Here is a 24,219-nt window from a genome sequence, read left to right as displayed (position 1 = left end):
AAGTAGTGCCCCGTTTGTCGGAACGAAACTGTCTTGAGCAATGCGACCTCAATAAAACTAGGACAGGTGGACATTTTAATTAGCACAAGGGGACAAACAGGGGTTGGAATCATGTTCTTCGTATGGCCCACATTGATGTAGAGCAAAAACTATATTGCATTGAGGTAGTTGAGCCAGATAATTACATAAGGAGTAGAGGAGTAGTGCATCGCTGTAATGATGCCTCCTTCGAATTTGAATCGGACATTGAATTGTCATATGTTCCATAGTCTGTTCAGGCTTTGAGTTAGGGATAGGGCTACAGATTCGCTGCAGAAATATTTTTCAGAGCGTCAGTGTTTCGCACTACATGTAGAGCATATTAGGCAAACATGACAATTTCAGCATCATCCTAATTTTATATATTTATATGGGATATCATTATGAAGGTAATTATTGCTTTATAAATTAATGCGATCTAAATCTATTGGTTGAAATACTTTGTCCAAGGTGAAGTAACTGTTCGATTATGGGAATGAGTATCCACGTCGGCCTGAGATCGTGGAACCGCTCTCCAGCGCCGCCGCTCACATCAGGGGACGTAGGAACGACGATGGTTCCTGGTTCCACTGTGGCCAACTAGTTTATTCATGGACATCTCCTCCTCCTCGCCGTCCTAAATTGCCACCACCATCACCACCTCCACAACCTTGTCCTTGTCGCCCCCTACGCAAGCTGTGCAAACTCCTTGGAGGGCTGGCATTTCCGAAGGAACACAGAACTCTGCCTCACATGTGGTTTCTAGAAGCTCCGCAACAGCCACACTGTGGACTTAGCCCTTAGCATGGGAAATGTGAGCCGTTCGCGTGTCCCAGACATTCAAAAGCATTGAGACGAGGCGATACTATTAAATACAAACTTTTATTATGTAAACGCAACGCCCTGTAAGGAAGAAGGGGAGGTGCTGGTGGGGGTGGGTGGTGATAATCTATCTACATATATATAAAAAAGGGAAATTTGTGAATACGTGTGTCTGTTCGAAATGTTTAGCATACTTCCCAATATGCAAAACTTGAAATTTGGCACGTGGGTAGTGTGGGGGCCGTTGGCCCCCGGGGTCTCCCCCGCCTCCATCTCCGGGCTCGTTTGCGTTACTGCACCGCCCTGCCCTTCACCGAGAAAAGAGAACTCTCCCCGGGGTCCCCGCCAGCATCTCCGGGCTCATTTGCATTACCGCACCGCCCTGCGCAGCACTCACACGCTGCGAGCGCACGTACGCCCAGCACCGCGCGCGTTCACACTTCTCGTCGAAACCACACGAGGCTACGATTAGTTGTTAATTATTTATTATCCGATACCTGTGATTTGCTGTTAAATCAGTGTTGATCGACAAGGCTGACCTACGCTAACGCCCAAGGGTCTATTCCCGGTTTACCTAATTCGATACGCTCTAAGCGGATTTGGATACTCTTTCACATCTTTACTCACGGTTGGATGCGCTCGGCGTTCCGTTGGTCTCCTCGCCGCTCACCTCGACGCTTCGCACGGACGTTCGGGTGGCCGAGCTGGTAGCCGTCTCGAGCGCTGACTTTTTGGAGTAAGAGCACGTTTACCTCTCTGCGTCCCCTTTTTATCCCCCATCTACATCAAAGAATGCCGACCCGAGCGCCTTCTCGGCCAATCAGGTCGTCATGCTCATTCAGCCCCATTCCCGATTGCTCTAACAATGAGCCCGTCCACGCCCGCGGCGCCTTTTGTTATGCCAATCAGCCGCGGCTTCCGTAACAAAGGTTCGGTGTGGACGGCTTCGCGCCGGTGGTTCCCGAGCACATCGTACCCGCTAATCAGCCGCACTCCAAGGTTTCCCTAACAATGGGTTTGCTGGCTTGACTGCGGCGCTGGCGGCGGTCCATGGCGCCTTTGTTCTGCCAATCAGCCGCCCCCCACCTCCCCCCTGGCTTCTCCCTTCTTTCATGGCTGCGCGCCCCTGTCTGCCTTGTCGATATGTGTGTGTGGGGGGTGCGTTTCAACCATGGTGGCGGGACAGCCCCGTCGTGACCATGTAATTTCCACTCGAGTCACGACACCGCGGTGTGCGTTAGCGTCGGAGGAGACCGTCTAATTCCCTGGCCGCAGGAAACCGTGAAGATTATCCCTATACGAGGGCTTCCGGGTTAAAACCTGTCAGCCAGGGGATCTCTTCTCGCGCTCTATGTGTGGGGGGAATGCGTGAGTGTGTGTTTAGGTGGGAGGTGGTGAGGAGGAAGCAGCGTCGCCCTCGCTGCTCGGGGCGGCGAGATCGTAGGTGGGGGCACCCGCCGATCGACTCCGTAGTGGTGGCATCACAGTAGCTTCCCGACTGTACACAATGAAAAAATATTAAAATAGACTTTTGTAATTTTTTTTGGGGGGGGGGGGGCCGCAATAATGGATATATTTTGCACGGCAAGTCAGCGGTGACGTCACATCTGTGATGTCACCCACATGCGAAAACGTTACACAGTGTGACTGCTGACGTCATGCATCCCCGTCCCCCAACCCTCCGCGTAGGCCGTGTATTAATCCAAGACAAGAATCCAAGTCTCGGGCGATGCTGGGTAGTAAAGCTTGTACTGGTAGGAACCTCCTTGTTACACCAGCCCACAAGGGATTATTGTGTCCGTCCGTCCAAAAATGGTAGGGGTGGGGCTGGGTGGAGAGGGGAGGGTGGGGAGGGGCTGGGTGGAACTGGGTGGGGGGTGGGCCAAATTTACGGAATACACCACGCTGCCGTTGACCCTGGCCATTGACTGAGCAACCCAACGTTCTTACCAGCTCCCTCCACAGGAATGTGTTTATTAAACCGCAACGCCCTGTTAGGAAGAAGAGGAGGTGCTGGTGAGGGTGGGTTGTGATAATACCTTGGAAATCTACAAATATTTTAGTTTGTATGCTGACAACTAATATTTCGAAAATTGGTCAGTCTTAATATATTTATTATTGTGTCTAAGTTCTTGTCTGCGTGTGAGTCCATGTGCGTGTCTGCCACCATGTGTGTGTGTCTCAGTCGATGTGTGTGCGAGTCGATGTGTGTGTGCATGAGTTGATATGTCTGTGTGCCAGTCGATGTGTGTGTGTTAAATCTCGATTTGAAGTTTGTGACTGCAGGGATCTTTGGTTATTTCGGTAAAGTCACGTAGGTATAAAATAAAAAAAATGACGTTTCGGGCGCAAGACAAGCGTCCGTCATCAGGTGGGACAACCACAGCAAGAAACAATTGCTGAAGTGGGCAAAAGGGCTGTCGTGACAAGAGGCTGGTGCTCTGGTCCCGTTCGCTCAAGAAGGTCTTCATCATTGAGCTCACAGTACCCTGGGAGGACTCAGTAGATGAGGCTTATGAGCGAAAACATCTGCGCTATGCCGATCTAGCTTCCGAAGCACGGCATCATGGCTGGAACACAGAAGTCCGACCAGTGGAGGTGGGCTGCAGAGGTTTTGTGGCAACATCTACAACCAGACTGCTTAGAGACCTGGGAATTAAGGGCCAGAACCAGCGTTCGGCAATCAGAGCTGTATCGGAGGCGGCAGAAGGCAGCAGTCAGTGGCTCTGGATGAAGAGGAAAGACCCCAGCTGGGCCCCAAAGTGAGAGGGCCAGGAGGTATGCAGTCAACAATGCTTGACTCAGGGAGGAGGACGCCCCTGCCATGCATAGTCCCATGGGATGTTGGCTATCAACAACAAGGCAACTCCTATGACTAATTGGGAATGGGACGCAAGCGTAGGATTGATCACCCTGTCGCTGGCCGCCTTTGGGGAGGGTGTATAGTATGAAAGGCCGAAACACCCTAGGAACCAAAGGGTCACTACTGACGATGCGCTCCCCAAATTTCACCAGGCTCACTGTTCATGAACTCTTGGAAGTGCTTGCACAAAGGATAGTAACATCTCATCCTGTGTTCTTTGGAATCAGGTAAGAGAGTGGGGAGGAGCCAGGGAGGAGAGATAGAGAGGGGGTGTGGGGTAGGGGAAGTGGAGCGCTGCTAGAGGGATTAGGAGCAAGGAAAAAAATGCCAGGGTTGGGAGGGGAAGTGGGCGGGGCTCGGAGTGGGAGGATTAGAAAACTGGAGATGCGGATATGAAGGCAGGCCAAAAGCAGTTATGGTTTTACCTGGTTAATAACATCCTTCCAATGATTGCTCAATCTGTATCCATCTTCCTGGTTGAAGTTATGTCTATGTTTATATATCTGGATGGCTTCATGAACAAACCTTTGATAGTTGCCCGAGGGTTTGCAGAGCACCTTGGTCTCGGAAAAAACAATATCATGAGAGCCCACAGCGTTATAGCAATGGTCAGCCACGGCGGAGGTATTAGTTGGTGTTTCAGATCTGCCTTGTGCTCGCGAACATGGTCCGAGACATGACGTTTCGTTTCCCCATCACCACAGGTACAACTTAGTTTGTAGACTCCAGGATATTGCATGTCAGGAATGACATCCTTCACAGATGGGATTAGATCACGAATTTTGTGTACTGTCCTGAATCGGACCTGGATCTTGTGTTTTTTAAGATTTTGGAAATCGTTTTGGTAACGCCTGCTATGTATGGTAACGTGATAGTTTTGATCGGCGTCTCAGGGGGTTGTTTCTCCATGGTTGGAGAAACAGCTTTGCAGAAAATGCGGTCCGAATATCCATTCATCTTAAGGACCTGTTGTACGTGTTCCAGTTCACTGGCTAGGTGGTGTTGGTCAGAAATGCAGTGGGCCCTATGGTGTAGTGTTTTGATGAGGGAATTCTAATGTGCCAGATGGTGGTGGAAATCAGGTTTCAGATAGGAATCACACAGATTTCACTCGTCGGGACAAGGGGGCTCTCTAGTCGGGGGCAACGATCGATTGGTCAATGCAGGGGTGGCCAAACTCGCGCACGCAATGGCGACAGCTGGCACGCAGAGTGGCACGTCGGTTATCGTCGGGCGTGTACAAGGGGTGTACGTTCGGGTTCTGGTTGACACGGGCGCCTCGGCTACTATCATATCGGAGGTTGTTTTCGAAACGTTGCCTTTTTGAAATCGTCGTGCGGCGCCGGTGGTTGACGTGTGCGTGGTGGCGTACGGGAGAAGTATGGGTGTTGTAGGTCAAATAGATGCTCACATTTCATTGGGGGAGATTGAGATACCAGGGCCAGTATTAATTTAGAAAACATTAGCGGTTCCCTGCCTTTTGGGCACGGATTTCTTTTAGTAGGATGCCCCTACTGATTTTCACCGAACAGGTTTGTGTTCAGATGCCGTCAGGGCAGCGGTTTTTTTTGTATTCCCCACATAGACGCGAAATACAGGGGTTGTCGGTCCAGGATCTGGTTAAGGAAACTTTGGAGAGTCCGCCCAGTACTCAAGATTTGGTCTCGCTGCGTTACCGTAGACGGTTGGACCTGTCTGACCTGGAGGCAGGTGTCCTCCTTACCCCGTCTAAGGCGGTATCCCGGGGGCTTAGATTGGTGGGTGCGTTGACGCTGTTGCGAGGCGGTCAGGAGCCGTTCTTACAAGTCCTTAATGTTGGGGTGGAGCCGGTGGTGGTTCAGGCGGGAACGGTGTTAGCCCATGCGACGTTGACGCAGGCAACAGTACAGGCCTTACCTGCACGGTAGGGAATTCGTGGTCCACACGGACCACGCGGCCCTTCAATACTCCTTGCGTGTGGATCGACCTTCGGGCCAACTGTCACGTTGGTTGGAGATATTACAGGAATTTTAATTTTAGGTGATTTAACGAAAAGGGTTGCGGCATAGTAATGCGGACACATTATCCCGAATGCCGACGGGGGAGGGCTGTGCTTGTTCAACAGGCGCAGGACGATGTAAGCCACTGGGCGCAAAGCCATCCGGGGTAGTGACGTCAGTGGAGAGCGCAGCAGCCATTGGTAACTTTGCGCCGGTAGATGGAACGCTGGGCCTCACGCTTGCCGAATGGGGTCGGTTGCAAACGGATGACGCGTCCTTGTTGCGACTCCGGGGGCGTGCGGAGCAGAAACGAACGAACCCTAGCTCGGCGATGTCCTCAAAGATTGTGCTGAGGGACGGGATGCTTATGAGATGGAATGAGGGGTTTCAACACTACGGCCTGGTAGTTCTTACGGTTTTACGGGGTGCGTTGACTCGAGAGGTACACGAAACCAAATTATTACATCTCGGCGTTCGGAAGCCGTTATTGACGTTGCAAAGGGGGGGTGTTGTAATGACAGTGCGGGGCGATAGCAGACGGTGGGGCTCCCAGGGACCATAGTTACTAATGGAAGGGTTACCGGGACCATGGTTGCTAATGAGTTCATGAGCATTCACGCGACGGGAGCCAATGGTAAGGAAGGACGAGTTAATAAGCATTCCTTAGATGGGAACCAATTGGATTAAGGCATAGGGTGTGGTCGGGCCCGGTGGGGATAAGTAGCAGTGTGAGTGAAGGTTCAGGGCACTGCTTGGTGTGGGGAACTGCGTCGTCGTGATCTGGGTCCAGGCCATCTTCATCGTCCGCGAGTTGTCTGACAAGAAGAGGTTATGTTATCCCAGAATCGTGTCGTGTGAAACACCCATGTGTATATAGTCACTCGCAGTTGCACATTGAGTTATTGGTTGATATTTATTTGATAATAAACAAACAGAAGAGAGACGCCGTCTCTGCGAGCTATATTACATGTGTCAGTCGATATGTGTGTACGTCGATGTGTATGTGTGTGTGATGAGTCCATATGTGTGCGAGTCGATGTGTGTGTACGTTTACGTGTGTGTGAGTGTGTGTGGGGAGCGGTAGCGTAGTGGTTAGCGCGCTGCGCTGTGAACCCGGCGACCCGAGTTCGATTCCCGCTGACGGCCAACACCGGTGACGGTTATCAGAACCGGTCCTTGGCCTCCCCTAGGTCGACTCAGCCTAAAATGAGTACCTGGTGCGGTGTGTAAACATCGCCACTAGGGAGACAAAGGCGGCCAGGCGTGGTGTTGGCCACCCAACCCCTCGTGTGCCATGCCTGCCTTCATAGGTGCTCGCTAACAGCACTTGCCCCTACAGTCTTTTAAGGCGACACGGGGGATATTTGTCTATTTGTGTGGGGAGCGGTAGTGTAGCAGTTAGCTCGCTGCGCTATGAATCTGGCGACCCGCGTTCGATTCCCGCTCACGGCCAACACCAGTGACGATTATCTGAACCAGTCCTGGGCCTCCCCTAGGTCGACTCAGCCTGAAATGAGTACCTGGTGTGGTGCATAAACATCGCCACTGGGGAGACAAAGGTGGTCGGGCGTGGTGATGGCCACCCACCCCCTCGTGTGCCGTTCCGGCCTTTATAGGTGCTCGCTAACAGCACTTGCCCCTACAGTCTGTTAAGGCTATACGGGGGATCTTTGTCTTTGTGTGTATCTAAAGTCGATGTCTGTGTGTGTGAGTCCATGTGTATGTGTGTGTAGGGCAGTGTGTGTGTGAGTCGATGTGTGTGTGTCAGTCTGTGTGTCAGTCGATGTGTGTGCGGGGGTCCATGTGTGTGTATAGTCCACGTGTGTGTGTCTTAGTCGATATGTGTGTGTATAAGTCCGTATAAAATTGTGTGTGTAAGTCCATGTGTGTGTGTGAGTCGGTGTGTGTGTGTGTAAGTCCAATGTGTGTGTGTGTGCATCGATGTGTGTGTGTGTAAGTCCATGTGTGTTTAGGTCCATGCATGTGTGTGAGTCGATGTGTATTTGTAAGTCGATATGTGTGTGTATCAGTCGATATGTGTGTGTTAGTCAATGTGAGAGGCGCGGAGGGTGTTGGAGGCCTTGGGGGGCAGGTCTTGGGAGGCTTCTGGAACGCCGGGCTCCAGTGAGCAGATTGAGATGTCCTCTTCCTCAACCGTAGGAAGCTGTGGACAAACCGACCCATTATACACTACACACAACTAAGTACATATACCAGCTCAACTGGGATTACACACAACAATCAGCACCCCCTACTGGCAGACAAATGCCAATTTCACGCCAGGTGCTGAGTCACCTTGTGCCCACAGGGACATCTGTAATTGAGGGGTTCCCTTCAAACGTGTTGAGATGAGATGTGATGTAAAGCACTCTGAGATGCCCCGGTGTACAGAAAGGTGCTAAATCATTCTTATCGTTATTATTGTTTACACCAATAATGGAATTGTGTCTATAGATAGATAATCTGTATTTGTAAACGGGGACTATGACGACTTAACGAGATGGTTAGACCAGCTCATTATCATCATACACTGAATCGTGTGTATGAATATATTATTTACGTTTAACGCAAATTATATACTTGTGTGTGTGCGACGCACGAGTGCTGTGCGCTCACCTCCACCTCGCTCTGCAGACGCTGCTGCTCTGAGTGTGCGCTCTGGCTGTTGTCGCGGTAGGGCGCCAACTCGGCGTGCAGCTCCACCACCACACGTTCATACCACTGAATCTCTGCCTGCAGAGATTCCAGCTGCCAATTCCTGTCAATGAGCTGTGTGGGCCATGGGCAAACGGCGGCAAAGAAACAGAAAAGCATTTTAACGATTGCGTGCGGTTATTGTATAACATACAGATGCAACAACAGACACATAGAATCGGAATCTTTATTTATAATTGAGCAATGTAATGAGCTATGAAGTTCTTTTACACAGATGCCCATACACCACCTATGACCAAATTACCAGAATGCACCCAATCACCTCAGATCTTGGAAGAAAAGCATGGCTGAACTTCCATAGTGCTTGGATGGACTACCACCATCCATACAACCCAAGAGAACACCTATAAAAGCCTACATATATGAATTAACCCAAAAGCTGCATTACAATCTCAGATTAAGATTGCTTTCCAACCAAAAACAGGGAGTGAGATGCACGTAGCAGAGGGAAGCAGATGGTCTCGTAGTAGTAGTAGGTACTTCTACTAGAGGTGGGATGGTGGGTCGTAACGTGGTACAGTCCCAAAACAGAGGATGCTCAGTAACCCAGTGCGCATCCATACTGTACAATCAGTATGAAAAAGAAGTGTATACAGGCAGTCATCAACTTACGGATATCCGACTGACGAACCTGTTTCCATGAAATGTATTAATTTTCGGTTACCATTGACTTAAAATGCAAACTCGCATTTGCAAACTGAACCGTGGAACTATTTTGTTCATTGCAGCGATCCTCCATGAGATGTCATGAGTCAGCCTCGTGCTGGAAGTGAAAGTGGGTGTGCACACACACGTGTGTGTATGTGAAATTGAGTGCGTGGGGAGCGGCACTTTAGCAGTTTGCGCGCTGCGCTACGAACCCAGCGACCCGAGTTAAATTCTCACTCATGGCCAACACTAGTGACAATTTTCTGAATAGTTCCTAGGCCTCCCCTAGGTCGATTCAGCCTCAAATGAGCACCTAGATGGTGTGTAAACATCACCACTTGGGATACACAGGCAGATGGGTATGGTGCTGGTCACACATCCTCTCGCATGCCGTGCCGGCCTTCATAGGTGCTCGCTAACAGCACTTGCCCCAATAGTCTATTAAGGCTATACGGGGGATCTTTGTGACGCCGAATGCTGTGCGCTCACCTTCGCCTCGCTCTGCTGGTGCAGCACTTGCAGATCCTGGAGCTGTACGTGCAAGCTCTGCAAGTTTTCGTGGGATGGCGCCAGCGCAGCATGCAGCTCCGCCACCACGCGCTGGTAGCCCAGAATCCCCGCCTGCAGGGATCCCAGCTGATTGTTGTTCTCAATGAGCTGTGTGGGCCACGGCCATAAAGCAGCAGAGGGATACGGCAAAGCATTTTAATGACTGCGTGCAGTTACTATAGAACATTCAGATACAACGCAGACATACAGAACCAGTATCTTTATTTTAAATATAGGAATCTGAACAGCTATGAAACTCTCTTTCACATATGTCCATACACCACACCACCCATGACCAAATGACCCAAAATACACCCAATATTATATTTTAGAAGAAAAGCACGGTTTAACTTTGATGGTGCTTGGATGGGCGACCACCATCCATACAACCCAAAATAACACCTATAAAAGCTCATATATATTAATGAATTAACCCAAAAGGTGCAATTAAGGGATGGGATCGAGATGCACGTAGCAACAGGGAGATTGTCTAGTCGTAGTAGGTACTTCTACTAGAGGTGGGATGATGGATTGCAATGTGGTACAGTCCCTAAACGGAGGATGTTCAGTAACCCAGCGCGCATCTATACATCAGTGTGAAAAATAAGTGTATATAGGCAGTCCTCGGCTTACGAACACTGGACTTACGAACATTCGTACTTAAGAACCTGCTTCCATGAAATATATATCTTTTTTAAGATTGACTTTAAACGCGAACTCATGTGCACACAAATAGAGGTGTGGGACTGCAGCTTAAGCCTCTGGTTACCTGGTGCTGCAGCCCGTCGATCTGGCCGCGCATGAAATTCATCTCAGCATCCGCGTGATGAACTGTGTACTGCAGCCGCACCACTTCCTGTGCCGTCGTGGCCTCCTCTGCCCTGGAGACTCCCAGCTCGGCCTTGATGAACTCCATCTTGCCCCTGTACAACACCACAAGGAGGCAGCACGGCGTCAAGCACGGGCACTCCCACGCTCACTAACTCGCTCGCTCACTCGCACTGAGAATCCAACACCAAACCATGGAAGATCTCACACTGCACTATCCTATATATCTAATCTAATTGTATATTTATAGAGCGACTTAATTCAAAGCGTTTGACATATTTTTAAAAAAGTGACAGAATTTAATCATTTAGATGGTAGGGGCATACAAGGGTTAAAGAATGAGAGACCGTGACATAGGGTACTTCGGGATCACAAATGGGTCGGGGAGGTAAAGGAAAGAGCGGGGCAAGGGGAGTGAAGAGGAAGAGAATGAGCATTCGAGAAGCGGTAAGCTGAAGGCCACGGTGCATATGTGCAGATCACTAAATCTCAGTAAAAGAAATTGCATGGCCATGGTACGACTGGTGCTACAAGGAGAGCAGCCTGGGAACTTTTTCAAACGTGGATTGTATTACAAATTGTTCCTTGATTTTCTACTTTCCCGTATGTCCATCACTCAACCTCAGTTACCCTGTGTTCTGCTCTTCGGAAGCACACGCTCGCACATGTGTGATCTGAACACCTTGGACGTTGCACGTATTTGTCCTTCTCGTGCCATGATTCCTTGATGTGACTCTACCGCCATTCCACCACCACTCACCTCTGCCACCTCGCTACGGACCGCCATTCCATCACTCCCACACCCACCGAGCACCCTCCTAAACACGCCCCCCCATGTCTCCAATCTCACCGTCGCTGCCACCGGTGCCTGCGCTACGCACCTGGTGTTGTCGAGCTCTTCCTGGGCACGGCGCTTCTCATTCTGCAGCATCCGCTCGCTCTCCACCTTGTGCTCACCTAGCCGTGCCTGCATCGCCACCAGATCGGCCTGAGACAGCTCCGCACGCTCATGCTGTTGCTTCAGAGAATTGGCTGTCGAAAGGGACACAAAACCACGGCGATGAAGACAGTATAGCCACCAGCGGCAGCAGGTGGAGAAAGAGCAGCAAGCATCAGGAGGAAGAGTAACAGCAGCGGGAGTAGTAGCAGAGACTCAGGGCTAAGAGGGATTAGGTACCTCAAACTTATTCACCAGCTTGCATTCAAACAGGGTCCAAAATAATAATACATGCACAGGAAGGACTTAGTGAGAGAGCATTTAGTAAACCCAGTGCAGTCCTACTATGTTAGACAATGGAAGTGGTCCACGTGTGAAATGTTTCTAGGACTTAGACTCGTTTAAACTCGTGAAAATAAGTTATTGGTGCATAGTGGTCTACAAAAATGAGTGTTCAATGGGTCCGTGGATTTAGAAAGATTGGGAGCACAGGCCCCGACCCACCGGTCTCCTCGAAGCAAGTGTTGGTCTCCTGCAGCCGTTGCTGCAACTCCAGCGCTTGATCCCGCAGGGTGTCCACCTTAGTTTGCTGCACCTCTTGGTTGGCATAGAGGTCACGCACGGTCACACTCAGCTCCGCGGCCTCGGCGCCCAGCCGCTCGGCTTCAGTGCCACGCTCTCGTGCCACTTCCTGTGCCACCACCAGGTCGGCCTCAGAGCGCCGCAGCAGCTCGTCACGCTCCTTCACCTCCTGCGGGCGGAGGACGGGCAGTATCTATATTACACATAATTACATGTAATTTGAATACATTCATAATTCTTTTCATCGCTCACCCAATATATTGAGAAAATTAAGTGGGCTTGGGCAGGACACATTGCTCAAGGGGATGACGGATGGTCAGCCTGGGAATGGAGCGATGGAATCTGATTGTGTGCAGGTACTAAGTGGATTGTTATCATTGCAAGATTGTGAGAGGTGGTGGTGGCTTAAGGGAGACCTTCATCCAGCAATGGATGAACCTTGGCCAATTATGAAAAGAGCTCTAAGTGATTATGTGGCTTATCAAGTATTTTCCAGGACACCAATCAATGGCCCCGAATGACAAGGGAGCTAGAGTGTGGGTAGGGGGGGGGTAGGGGGTGGCTGTAGCGAGAGTGGAGGCCTCACCTTCTGCAGGACCGCGATGTGCACGACGTGAGCGTCGTACTCTGAGTCGGCGTGCGTGTGCGATGCACGATATTCGGCCATCTCCATGCGTGCCAGATTCAGAGTCTCCTCGTGCTCATGTCTCAGCTGCTCCTGAAGCCGCTCAGTCCTAAGCGTGAACTCTGCCAGCTCCGATGACGCGGCTTTGGCGTCGTGCACGGAACGCTCCTCGGCCTCCCGCTCACCCCGCCGCGCTGCCTCCAACTCCGCCTGCAGGCTGTCGATGGCCTGCGAGTGCGCCCGTAGCTGCTCACGGACAGATGGGCACAGTGGCACAGGCACGTGTATGCATAGGTGGGCAGCCCCTTATCACAGACACGTGCAGCGTGCAGATGAGGACAGGTAGAGACATACTGACACACGCAGTATGTAGTTGTACAGAGAAATAGAGACAGAGACACAGGCAGGAGACACACGAAAAGAAACAGAGAAATGACAAACATACAGAGACATATACACGTAATGACACAAGCAAGTCACATGTAAAAAATTGGACACATGTACGGAAAGTCACAGTGCATATGGAGAGACATGTACATAGCCACAGGCATTACATGTACAGGGAGACAACGTACACATGCAGAGACACAGAGATCGAGTACAGAGACGCACATGTGCCCATATAGGTGGCACTCACGCAGATGGGTACGCACACATGCAATGGATGCTTTTCAAAATGAAAAGAGAAGAAGTTTAGATTATATTGTGAACAATACGACCACGGGTAAACACCCATGGCTGTAATGAACATACCACAATCACGTTTAAAGAGAATATAAAATATTTCGAATACTAAAAGAAATTCCAAAAATATAACCATGATATATCAACCATTGGTAAGCATGCATACAACATGGAAACGCTCTTCATCATAAGATTATGAAGAAATTCCGAGCACCCAAATGATCGTCTTCAAATGGAGTCTATATTCAGAACAACTCAATGCCATGTCGGTCATGGGGATGTGTTTTACTATACTTCCCCATGCTGGTCAGCCCCATACAGGTGTATTAATCAGTAAAACATACATGCATATTCTGTGGAGAGATGCTATGATACAAAAATTGTGTTTGATCTGCTTTTTTTCATTTTCAACAGTATTAGGATTCAAATTTAGCCAAATTAAGTACAGAACCAAAATATTATTCGTTGGGTTTATTTGTGCACTCATTGGTGGCCAGGCTGAGACCACCAACTCATTACGCTTGGGAACCCGGTTAAATCACTGCGGTTGGGTGGCTGTAATCTGGATTTGATCCTGGCATCTCAGCAGTGCTGGCACAGCATCTCTGACCCCTGGGGCACCCAGCCACCTCCCAGAATGCACTTTTTTAATGGCCCATTTCCTTGACGTTTAGATCGCACTCTGAATAAAAACTCAACACATTCATCAAAAACGAAATGGTGACGTTTCAGGCAATGGCCCTTTTTTAGAGCAGATAACTCAAAGCAATATTCATTGCAGTCTTATTGACGAATATGTTGAGGTTTTGTTATCCCTGCTTGTGCACCACGCAGCTTCACAACGAGAACACGTTTAATTTTAGCCGCGCTCCGGGCAACAATGGGACGGGGGAGGGGTTGGCGGCGGCCACGGTACCTCCTCAGCACGGTGGATCTCGAGTTGGTGCAGCATCTCGTGAAGGCTCTTATCCTTCTGGCTCAGTGCACGACGCAGGGTGTTGAAATGCGCTCGTGCCCTGCCCAGGTTGGCCCGCAGGTTCGACACCTCCTGAGACAGCTGGAGCATTTCGTTCTCCGGCATTGGCAACTGCGACTGGAGCAAGGGCACATGGCATGGGCACGTTAGCTCCTCCCTGTAAATCCTGCCTTCATTCGCATCGTGACGGACGCCATTTGACTTCGGATGGTGGAGACAACACCATGGCACATGGCAAGTGAAGTAGACAGATACGCTGATACCCACACACCCACGCAAGACAACACTATTCCCCACACAGCCTAAACACCGTGGTAGAACGTGCAGCAGCGTTGGTCTCAGAAACGCACCCACCGCCATCTCTGTTTACATTCGCTCAGCTAGTGAGAGTGACTAACGCTCTGGGGCAACCAGCAACTAACCCCCACGATTCAATTATGACGATGTATGGTCACGAGTACATAAAATTTTTTTTTTATAATTTTGTCAATGTTGTTACAATATTTGTTATTCAGTTTAATCACAGTACGCTTTGAGCCACGCAGCGCTCGCCAGTTTTTAAAAGACACCCTGGTCCGCCGACGTGTTTGTTCTTCCTTGGTCTCTCTTTGCCTTGTTTTCATATTTTTAGTGAGCATCTTAACCCCAAAATGTCTGGAAAGAGGCCTGCAAATGTTAGTGCTGGAAATGAGACCAACAGGTCAAGGAAAAGTATCACTTAGAATGGTAACATGCAAGTGATAAGGCCGGTCGAGGTGGGTGAGCATCAGGCGAGTACATTACATAATACTTATTGATAATAAAAAATGTATATTTGTTTTGATATAATGTTTACCATCTGTTTTATTACTGTAATTAAATTGTGCTGATACTGACACCCCAATGAAGCCCTCGTTTATTGTTCATAAGAGACAACGCTGTAGGGAAGGCATCCCCATATGTACAATGGTATAACCCTTCAAGCGCTGATTCGATGAATGCCTTTATTATGATGAATGCTCACTTCTCCACCTACGCATCTTGAGCGCTAAGCGAGGACTGCCTGTATTATTTCCATACAGATTTCCAGCGGTGGCCTCCACTCCAGCCTAGCTTTGTCTCCCCTCTCTTGCCAAGTACAACTCTGCCATCAAAACATTCTGTGAAATGAATATGGGATTGTTATAATTGTACTCTCCATTTTGCTTCGTTCTACTGCACAGTTTCAAGTAATTTTTTAGTCATAATTACTTTTAAAATTTTATAATCCTAAGAGAATTTCAATATAATATTCTGAACATCTGCAGTTTTAGTTGGACGTTGAATATTTTCAAGTGAATTTTATGCTAAATTTCAGCTTTCCAACAACTTTTTTAATACATACTTTCTCCTACAACATCAGAGTGTAGCGCCACATTAAATGCGCACTACAATGACGATAGTTTAAAGTGATTTAAAGCATGTTTTATTTTCAAAATGGAAATATGGTTTGGGGGGGGGGGGGCAGAGCTATGTGACGTCATATTTGAGGGGGTCTGACTTTTGGTGACGCCGTGTGACGAGGGGGGGGGGGTTAAAAATCGCCCAAAATTGCGTGACGTCATTTATGGACGGCCCCTAAGTCAAGATTAGTAATGTAATTACCAGCGAAACGTCGTACTCAAATTCTAAATGTTGTGGATTCACTCTTCAAACACACCCGTGGGCTGAAGAAGTAACTAATTGGCGTTTTGTTAACGTGACACATTTTTTACTGATTGGCCGTGTCGGGTGGTGGAGGGTTGCGACACATTTATAATAACGCGATCTCACCCAAAAACCGATATGAATGACGTAACAGACATTACAGTGGTGACGTCATTGGCTCCACCCTATGTGGGCGGAGCCAACCCTATATGGGCGGAGTCTACGGCTCGTCCTTATCGCGTCACCAAATGCCACGTGACCCCCAGGCACAGCTGCTGGACAACGGCAGTTGGTCCGAGATGCTGTCACCATGGCAACGCAAACAAGGACCACCTTGCCCAGAGAAAGCTCCTTCCGACTAAAATCCTTGATGAAACTCTCAATCTGTGATATTAAACTATGAACCTCCTTACCTACGTATCAAGCGTTCAATTTTAAAGTGAAACTTAAATAACAGAAAAAATCTATATATTTTTTTCTCGATGTGATCACGGTATTTATTTCGTATAACTCCGATGCCGCTGAAAGGCAAGAGGTGGCGCCACTCACCTCCACTGTTGACGAATTCGGAGTCTCCAGCGTCGCTTGCAACTGCTGCGCTCTCTTGAAGAACCTCATAGTTCCTGTTGGGGGCGCAAGAGATAGAAGCAGCCGCTCAGCTCGCTCGCCCTGTCGGAGTGACGTCAAAGCCGGAGGTGACGTCATTGGCCCCGCCTACTGTGGGCGGAGCCAGAGCCCGTGAACCCCGCCCCCCCAGGCAGCCAATGGGGGCAGAGGAAGCTCCCTGCGACTTGAGACTCGGAGCCTCCTCGCCACGTGTCGAGAGTTCAATGTCGCAGTGAAATTCACTCACGAGGCGACTGTCTCTGGTCTTGGTGTGCTCCTTTGACTGTCGGTGTTTTGCCGTCTTGCCCAAGCTTGGATATGATGTTGACAAATCTACAGGAAGGTATGTGCTGCACAGTTTGTTTTTGCACTACATATTTATTTGTGACTTGATTACATTTTTTCAATCCTGACTCTAGTATCCTTTATTACATTTTGTTGTTGATGCAACCGGCTGACCCGCCCCTTCTGGACGTGTGTGAAAGAGAACGTCAAGCTCATGAGATCCCTCTGGGATAAATACGCGCACGCGTGTAGGTAGATGTAGCAGACACGAATAATTGACGATAATTCCAGATGTATGAAGTATTTTATTCAATGTTTGTCACACATCAAACATCGAGCATAAGCGACAAATATAACACTCCTGAGACGGGCACCTCCCTTACTGACCTCGCCTCGTCACCCCTCGTCCTCCTCACCCATCTGCTCGTTATCTTCACTCTTCACTTCGTCCTCCTCACCTCGTCCTCACCCCTCACCTCGTTCTCCTCACCTCATCCTCCCACCCTCTTCGTAGCAGACACGTATAATCTGTTTTTTACCTATATAAATGTCATTTTGTGTCTCTGTCTGTCTGTGAGTGTTGACGCGCTTGCGAGGGATTTGGCTCTCAAACGGTGGGGTTCGCGTAAACCAGGCATGTCCAAAGTCCGGCCCGCGGTCAGATTTCATACGGCCCGCAGCTTCGGTCTTATAATGTGCAATTTATAATGTGCAATTTATAATGTGTAATTTATAATGTGTAATTTATAATGTGTAATTTATGGCTCGCTAGCTCTGTCAGAATAAATAAATTCCTCTTTTCACCACACGGTGGCAGCACCATTCTAATGCTATCTGGCTCTTGAATAACTTCTACGGTGACGTAATACATCACAACGATGTGAGGTGGCTGTTCCTTGATCAATCTGAAATTTAGTGTTTTGAACGGGAACATCTGTCACTATTAACAGTGAAAAGCATAAAGCACACTAATGCACTTGGTCTTATGGCACTTGTTGTATTAAACTCTTGAATAAGATTTGGTTATAACTGTTGATGTTATGTACCTGTAGATGTAACACAAACTATTTCTTTCTGAAAGATCTTGTAAAAGACAAGGGCAAAATTCACTTGTTTTAAAGTTTAATGATAACAGACCACTTTGCATTACTTATAACTCCTGTTTAAAATGTTCATGAGGCAAAGATATTTCACTCATGGAAATTTAAGGTATTCTATACAGTTTGTTCAATGTTATCTGACTGAATGAAAGGCAGAATTGCGTTTTTAGAGTTGTTCACGTCTGCCTGAGTGGCTTATATTTGGTTACATTGTCATTTGAAAAATTAAGGTAATTGTGACAATGATTTTTTTTTATAACAGTGTGTGTTTTCATGTAACTTTTGTGGCAAAAAATGTCAGAAGGAACTATTGGCCCCCGGGCATCTTCACTTCATGAAATTTGGCCCTCTTTGCAAAAAGTTTGGACACCCCTGGCGTAAACAAAAATTAGCCAGGTACCACGCCGGAAGCCCCGTGCTTGGCATAGGCGATTCCTTTTTCACGCCCGTCACCTTAAAATTAGTTAAATTCGCGTCTTTTGCCGATTTTTCTTTATTTTAAGAGAAAGTTTCGCGATTATTTATTGATTTCGCTTCGCCGCGCGCGGGCTGACAACGCAGCCAGCTGCACTTGCGCACAACGCGCACGAGGTGACCCCCCAGCAGCAATCCACACGCGCCGTCGCCAAAGGTCAGGCGCACACTTTTGTATTATGTGCATTTATACAAGGCGTAAGTCGCACACATTAGTACTATGAGCATGAGTGTAATTACACTCATGCTTATAGTACTAATGTGTGCTCACATGGGTTGCCCTTAGCAACGCGCACACGATCGGCACGAATTTTAATTTGCCTTAAACATGCAGCAAAAACACGGAACACGTAAATTATTCACATTGCGATGTCCTCTTCACCCCACCCCAATGATACCCCAATGCGTCCTGAAACTACTATAGAGCCCCTACATATTATTCTTCTAACGCGTACATGCCATTATTGTAGCGCGGCCGGGGGGAGCGGCCCAGCCCCACAGCCTGCCAAGGTCACACCTCGACCGGCTGGGAAATCTAGGCGAGGCCGGGGCTCTGCACGGGACTAGGCCTCACTACGTCACTCTGTCTGCTTACTACTTTGTGCTATAGATTCGATATATACTGCTATAAAGTCAGCATGTACTACTGTAGTGCTAGCAGGTAACCACCACAGTCACTATGCACTGCTGTAATCATAGCAGGTACCACCACAGTCACTTTGCACTGCTGTAATCATAGCAGGAACCACCACAGTCACTTTGCACTGCTGTAATCATAGCAGGTACCACCACAGTCACTTTGCACTGCTGTAATCATAGCAGGTACCACCACTGTCGCTTGCCCTGCTGTAATCATAGCAGGTTACACCACAGTATCCACTGCTGTAGTTAAAGCAGCTACCACCACTGTATGCACTGCTGTAATCATACCAGCTACCACCACAGTCAGTATCACTGCTGTAATCATAGCAGGTACCACCGCATTAAGTATGCACTGCTGTTGTGAAACAATGTACCACCACAGTATGCACTGCTGTTATCATAGTAGGTACCTTGTGGATTGACAGATGCACAGATTAATATGATAGCGCATGGATGAATGAGTGTACAGCTGGACAGCAAATGAATGAACAATATTTTCTATCGCCATTGAAAAAAAACTAACACTGTAATCAATCACCCGATACGCCTGCTGAACCAACGTATCCTACAGGAGCATATGAGTGTGTTTCATACATTACCTGGGTGTTTGTTTCTTATGTATGATCGGTATGCGTTCTACGCACGATCCATATGTGATATTAAACAAGATATTTGCCTGCTTTCCGAATGATCTGCACGTGTTTCTCGCATGATGTCTGTTTCACACGTGTTCTGTGTGGGTGGCCGGGACAATCCTCGGCCGCCTTTGTCTCTCGAGTTGCGATGTGTACACATTGCACCGGATACTCATTTAAAGCCGACCTCTAGAGATCCAGGACCGGTTCAGATTATCGCCACTGGTGATGGTGGACGTAAGCGGGAATCGGTACATTGGATTCATCATAACGCAGCTTTCTAAACCCACACGCTCACAAACAGGACTGCAACTCATCCACCTCGCGCATCTGTGCCAGAAACTTCCAATCGTGGAGCAACGCATGAATGAAGAGACCCGACTTGCCATCGGGATATGATGGCTGGCAGGCGGTTGTTGCTATCCCGCAGGAAGCGGGGGCATGTAACGCTCACCTGAGCGTCGCGAGGCGTGCCCCGCAGGTGGTATCACATGGGATGATGCATGTGCGTCCACGTCATGGCCCTTTCACGAGTCCGCTGCTGTATGGGGACCTCCCCACCACCACGACCTAGTGGATCGTTGACCATACTTCACGCTGGTCGGTGCGGGTTGGTTGCAGGTGTGGGAAGCGGGGCACTATGCAAGGGTTCATGTTGCTGTACTGCCCCTTTGCTGACCACGTGGCAATTTCCAGATTCATTCAGCAAGTACGCAATCGCCGAGCCATGCGACAGCGCCCCCGGTTTGCCACGTGCAGCTCTCGTAGACGATGACAACAAACACGCACCCTGCTCTACGAAGCCTGACAGTGGTCATGATGATGGCGGTGGTCGTGGTTCGTGTGGTACCTCCCCATCAGATTAACAAAAACTTAACATTTTTTTATTTTACCCGGTAAAGCTCAATGAGCTATATAGGTGTTTCTCAGAAGCTACCTGGCAATCATAAATTATAGCTCAACGAAGTGGCTTATCACGTGGATATGTATTGCAGCCTCGATATCACAGCCAAATACAAACCCTCTGCGGGTAACCATGAGCCCGGGCAGCAGGGGGAAGTGTGCAGATGGTCATGGGCCAAGGAGCAAGGGGAGGATGGAGAAGGGCAGCGGGGAGTGGGTCAGTGGCGCGGAATGTTCTTGTGATGCAAATGTTGACTGATATTTATTGAATACAACTAGAACAATTTACAAGTGTGCAATCATCGATATGATGTTGAATATAATGTTTAACGATAATTATATTGAGATTAGGATATGCAGGAGATAGTGATGATAATGCTAATGTCTTTACGCATGGTGATGGTAGGGAACTATCAATCTGGTGATGGCTGGGGAAGTTGAAGATGGTGATGATAGTGCTCCTGCTAAGTAGTGGTACTTTAGATGATGATTACGATGCTGCGACTATTGCTGTAGCTGCTGAAATAATAATGATGCTGCATCTGCTGCTGACAATGATGATGCCCCTCTCCACCCACCTTCGTCCACCCCCACAGGTTCCGAGGAGGAGCGCCGCGTGGTGGTGTAAGCACTCAGCCTGCTGAAGCGCGGGAGTGCAGAGAGGCGAACCCACGAGGTGGAGACAGGAGGGCCAGGGTCCTCCTGGGGGAACAAAGCGAGCGGCGTCCAGGCGGGGTCGAGAGGGCAGGAGACGCAGCGGATATTGGCAGGGCTCTGGATGTACGCTCCATTGTAAACTCCGATGAGCACCTGATTGTATCCCCCGACGGGGACCCTATTGGGGCCCCAATGGGCAGGGACCCAGGTGGGGACCCACTACCCCCCGAGGTGACAGTGCCAGTTCTTGAGGAGACTGCACTGGGCTGGGAATTATCGGCCGAGGTGCGCGTGGCGAAAACAAGCACGTGACACCGCGTGAGTGTGCGGGCCACGAGGCCACTTACACGGGCGTCAACCTGGGCAGGTTTGAGGAGGAGGAGGCCCATCCTGGAGCTGGGACCGCACGAGGGTGAGACGGAAGGATGGAGATGGGGAGGCTCTACGAAGGGATGTTTGTCTTTGTTGTCCGGCACAGAGCGGCGCGTGCTGGTGTGCGAGCCCCCGAGTGCGTACCTGCACCTGGCCGTGGACCACTTCGCACTCGTGCTGGTGGCGTGTGCGCCGGTGCTCGACATGGCGCCGAGATTGCACGTGACCCGTGTGCGCTCCCCACGCTTGCACGTGAGTGGCACATTACAACAGCATCAACAATAACAACAGCAGCAACAACTATACGTCTCAAAATTTATTTTGGGTATCATAAATCCTCCTCCACCCGACACAGTGGTGCGATGGTAGGTGGTGGTGTGTTTATAATGGCATGATGATGGTATAATGTTAGATGATGCTGTGATGTTAGATGTATGTTGAACTTATTTCGCAATGTACGTAGACACCAGTGCTTAACGGAGGTGTGTTTGCGATGGCATGATGGTTTAATGATGGTGTGATGATGATGGCATGATAATGGTGTGGTGGTAATTGATGGTGTGATGATGAAAATGCGAAGTTACATGAAAGTGTGATCATGATGATGGTGGTAATGTGATGTTCGAAGCTGTTTTTGTGTGATGGTGTGATAATAATACGATATTCGATGATAGTGTCAAGATGATGATAGTGGTTTCATGCTAGAAGCTGTGCTTGTGATTGCCTGATAATGGTGCAGTGGTAGATGGTGTGATATCCCCCCACAGGTGATGGAGGGGACCCACGTGGGTCGCGATCTCTTCTCCGAGCTCTGCTTCACGAACCCCGTGGCACGTGCCCTGCACCGCGTGCGCGTCCGCGTGGAGGGAGCCGGCGTGCACACGCCGAGCAACATACTCGTCGGGTATGGTGCCGTCGTCACAAGTTCACGATCATAACAAGATCAAATAGAAATAGACGATGTTTCGGGCAACTACCCTTGTTCATAACACACGTGTTATCGATTGAACCAAACACATTTCCTAAGAAGACGGATCATCGCCCGAAACGTCCGTTATTATATAATTTTCTTTTTAAGTCCAGGATGTTATTGACGATTGAGAGTTTTAACTTTTTGCGTGCGTATGCACCACTGCTAATGCAATCTCACAATACTGTTCATGTGTTTAGTGACAATTATACCTGATGCTCACGCTTCTGCTGATGATGATGATGACACGTGCCTGTATGTGTCTCTCGCTTCACGATAGTGTAGCGGTGAGTGTAATTTGTTATGCACCCGCGACCCAGTTCTGGGCCTCCCCTAGGTCGATTCAGCCTCAAATGACTGAGGCGGTGTGTGCAAGCTTCAGCACTGGGGGTACAATAGGCGGTCAGACGTGCTGCTCACACCACCCGTTCTTGTGCCTGTCCCGGCCTTAACAGGTGCTCGCAGTGCTTGCCCCAACAGTTTGCTGTAGGCTATACAGGGGACCTTTGTCTTTGTGTCTGTCTCGGCGCAGCAACGTGGAGGGGCACGGCTGCACGCGCGTGCCCGTGGTTCCCAAGCGCCGCGGGGAGCTCACGCTGATCGCGAGCCTCGACTGCACGGAGCTGCCGCAGGTGCACGGGGGAGCCACCTTCCAGTGCGAGCCCTGAGACTTCAGCATCACCACCATCATCAATATCAGATCTTCATCGCATGACACAGGAGCAGGCTTCTGGGACCTCACCGGTGCTCATGATGGTGCTGAAGAGCTGGGTAAGGAGGGCAGCACCCTGCCTGCCAAGGATCTTCCAGGCCTCAGCAGGGATATCGTCCGGGCCAGTCGCTTTCCCATTCTTCATTCTATTGATAGCTTGTTCCACTTCGATGATGGTGATAGGCAAAACGGGACCGAGGACGTGTTCAGCGCTAATAATTGGTGGGTGGGGAAATTCCTGGTTGCAGATTCCAGAGAAGTAGTCGCTCCAGCGTTGAAGGATGGCGGGCGGGTCTCTGAGAGCGCTGTAATTCTCATCCTTTATGCATTTAACCTGACCAATATCCTGAGTCGAACGATGGCGCGCCTCTGCCAGTCGATAGATCTTATTGGCACCTTCTGGGGTGTCCAGTTCGACATACAGTTGGTCGTATTGAGCTAATTTCACCGCTGCTACTACTCGCTTCGCTGCCGATTTGCAGTTTCTGTAGTGTTGGTTATCCAGATATGCGAGCGTTTGGCGCAACTTCTTGAAAGCTAGCTTCTTCTCTTTCACTGCTAGCTGCACTTCTTCGTTCCACCACCATATTTGTTTGTCAATGAAGCGTTTTCCCGGCTTCGTTAGCCCCAGTGCTTCCGTTGCTGCTGTGCACAGTTGGCCGGCGAGATCTTCCCAAATCGCATTCGCTGGTCGGTTGGTGTTCACGTCAATCTGATTGAGGGCGACTCTCAGCTGATCCTTGCATTCCTTCATCCGCCACCACTTAATTCGCTGCTGTCCCGTTGTTGGTGGGCGATGTCGCTGGCCAAAGTCCATTTTCATGTCCATGACCAGGATGCGATGTTGTGGGGCGATGTTGTCCGATGGTATGACTTTAGTGTTTGTCACCGTTTTCAGCTTATCCTGCTTGACAAGCCAGTAATCAATTTGAGTTGATCTCCCACCACTGGCGTACGTAATGAGATGGGACG

The 24,219-nt window shown here is 49.3% G+C and overlaps 2 protein-coding genes across 3 annotated transcripts; one reads left to right on the top strand and one right to left on the bottom strand.

Moving 5' to 3' along the window:
* Positions 1–6,889: 6,889 nt before the first annotated feature.
* Positions 6,890–16,596, bottom strand: LOC133340265 (restin homolog). 2 transcript variants are annotated; one of them, XM_061548350.1, is made up of 9 exons: positions 16,441–16,596; positions 14,167–14,343; positions 12,528–12,812; positions 11,864–12,110; positions 11,304–11,454; positions 10,364–10,517; positions 9,535–9,702; positions 8,299–8,451; positions 6,890–7,846 (listed from the first exon to the last, which is right to left on the bottom strand). In XM_061548350.1, the coding sequence occupies exons 1-9, from the start codon at positions 16,594–16,596 to the stop codon at positions 7,727–7,729; spliced, it is 1,611 nt and encodes a 536-aa protein (XP_061404334.1). In that variant the 3' UTR covers positions 6,890–7,726. The 2 variants fall into 2 exon arrangements, with proteins under 2 accessions (XP_061404334.1, XP_061404335.1); XM_061548351.1 differs by having other exon boundaries at positions 14,167–14,337.
* A 120-nt stretch (positions 16,597–16,716) lies between these two features.
* LOC133340290 (protein-glutamine gamma-glutamyltransferase K-like) lies at positions 16,717–23,685 on the top strand. The gene is made up of 5 exons (XM_061548401.1): positions 16,717–16,840; positions 21,133–21,316; positions 21,672–21,817; positions 22,333–22,469; positions 23,068–23,685. The coding sequence occupies exons 3-5, from the start codon at positions 21,770–21,772 to the stop codon at positions 23,201–23,203; spliced, it is 321 nt and encodes a 106-aa protein (XP_061404385.1). The 5' UTR covers positions 16,717–16,840; positions 21,133–21,316; positions 21,672–21,769; the 3' UTR covers positions 23,204–23,685.
* The last annotated feature ends 534 nt before the right edge of the window (positions 23,686–24,219 follow it).

The sequence above is a fragment of the Lethenteron reissneri genome, chromosome 9 (assembly GCF_015708825.2).
Source record: "Lethenteron reissneri isolate LAM-NWPU_2019-01 chromosome 9, ASM1570882v1, whole genome shotgun sequence".
NCBI lineage: Eukaryota > Metazoa > Chordata > Hyperoartia > Petromyzontiformes > Petromyzontidae > Lethenteron > Lethenteron reissneri.
This window is presented reverse-complemented; position numbering and strand designations above follow the sequence as displayed.

What these genes read in the sequence shown, in the direction of transcription:
- LOC133340290 (XM_061548401.1), top strand. Translation starts at nt 21,770, where the DNA reads ATGGCGCCGAGATTGCACGTGACCCGTGTGCGCTCCCCACGCTTGCAC. An exon ending in TGCGCTCCCCACGCTTGCAC is followed by an intron (nt 21,818 to 22,332) that starts GTGAGTGGCACA and finishes ATCCCCCCACAG; the next exon opens with GTGATGGAGGGGACCCACGT. An exon ending in CCGAGCAACATACTCGTCGG is followed by an intron (nt 22,470 to 23,067) that starts GTATGGTGCCGT and finishes GTCTCGGCGCAG; the next exon opens with CAACGTGGAGGGGCACGGCT.
- LOC133340265 (XM_061548350.1), bottom strand. Translation starts at nt 16,596, where the DNA reads ATGACGTCACCTCCGGCTTTGACGTCACTCCGACAGGGCGAGCGAGCT. An exon ending in CGAATTCGTCAACAGTGGAG is followed by an intron (nt 14,344 to 16,440) that starts GTGAGTGGCGCC and finishes CCCTTGCTCCAG; the next exon opens with TCGCAGTTGCCAATGCCGGA. An exon ending in CACTTGCTTCGAGGAGACCG is followed by an intron (nt 11,455 to 11,863) that starts GTGGGTCGGGGC and finishes CCCTTTCGACAG; the next exon opens with CCAATTCTCTGAAGCAACAG.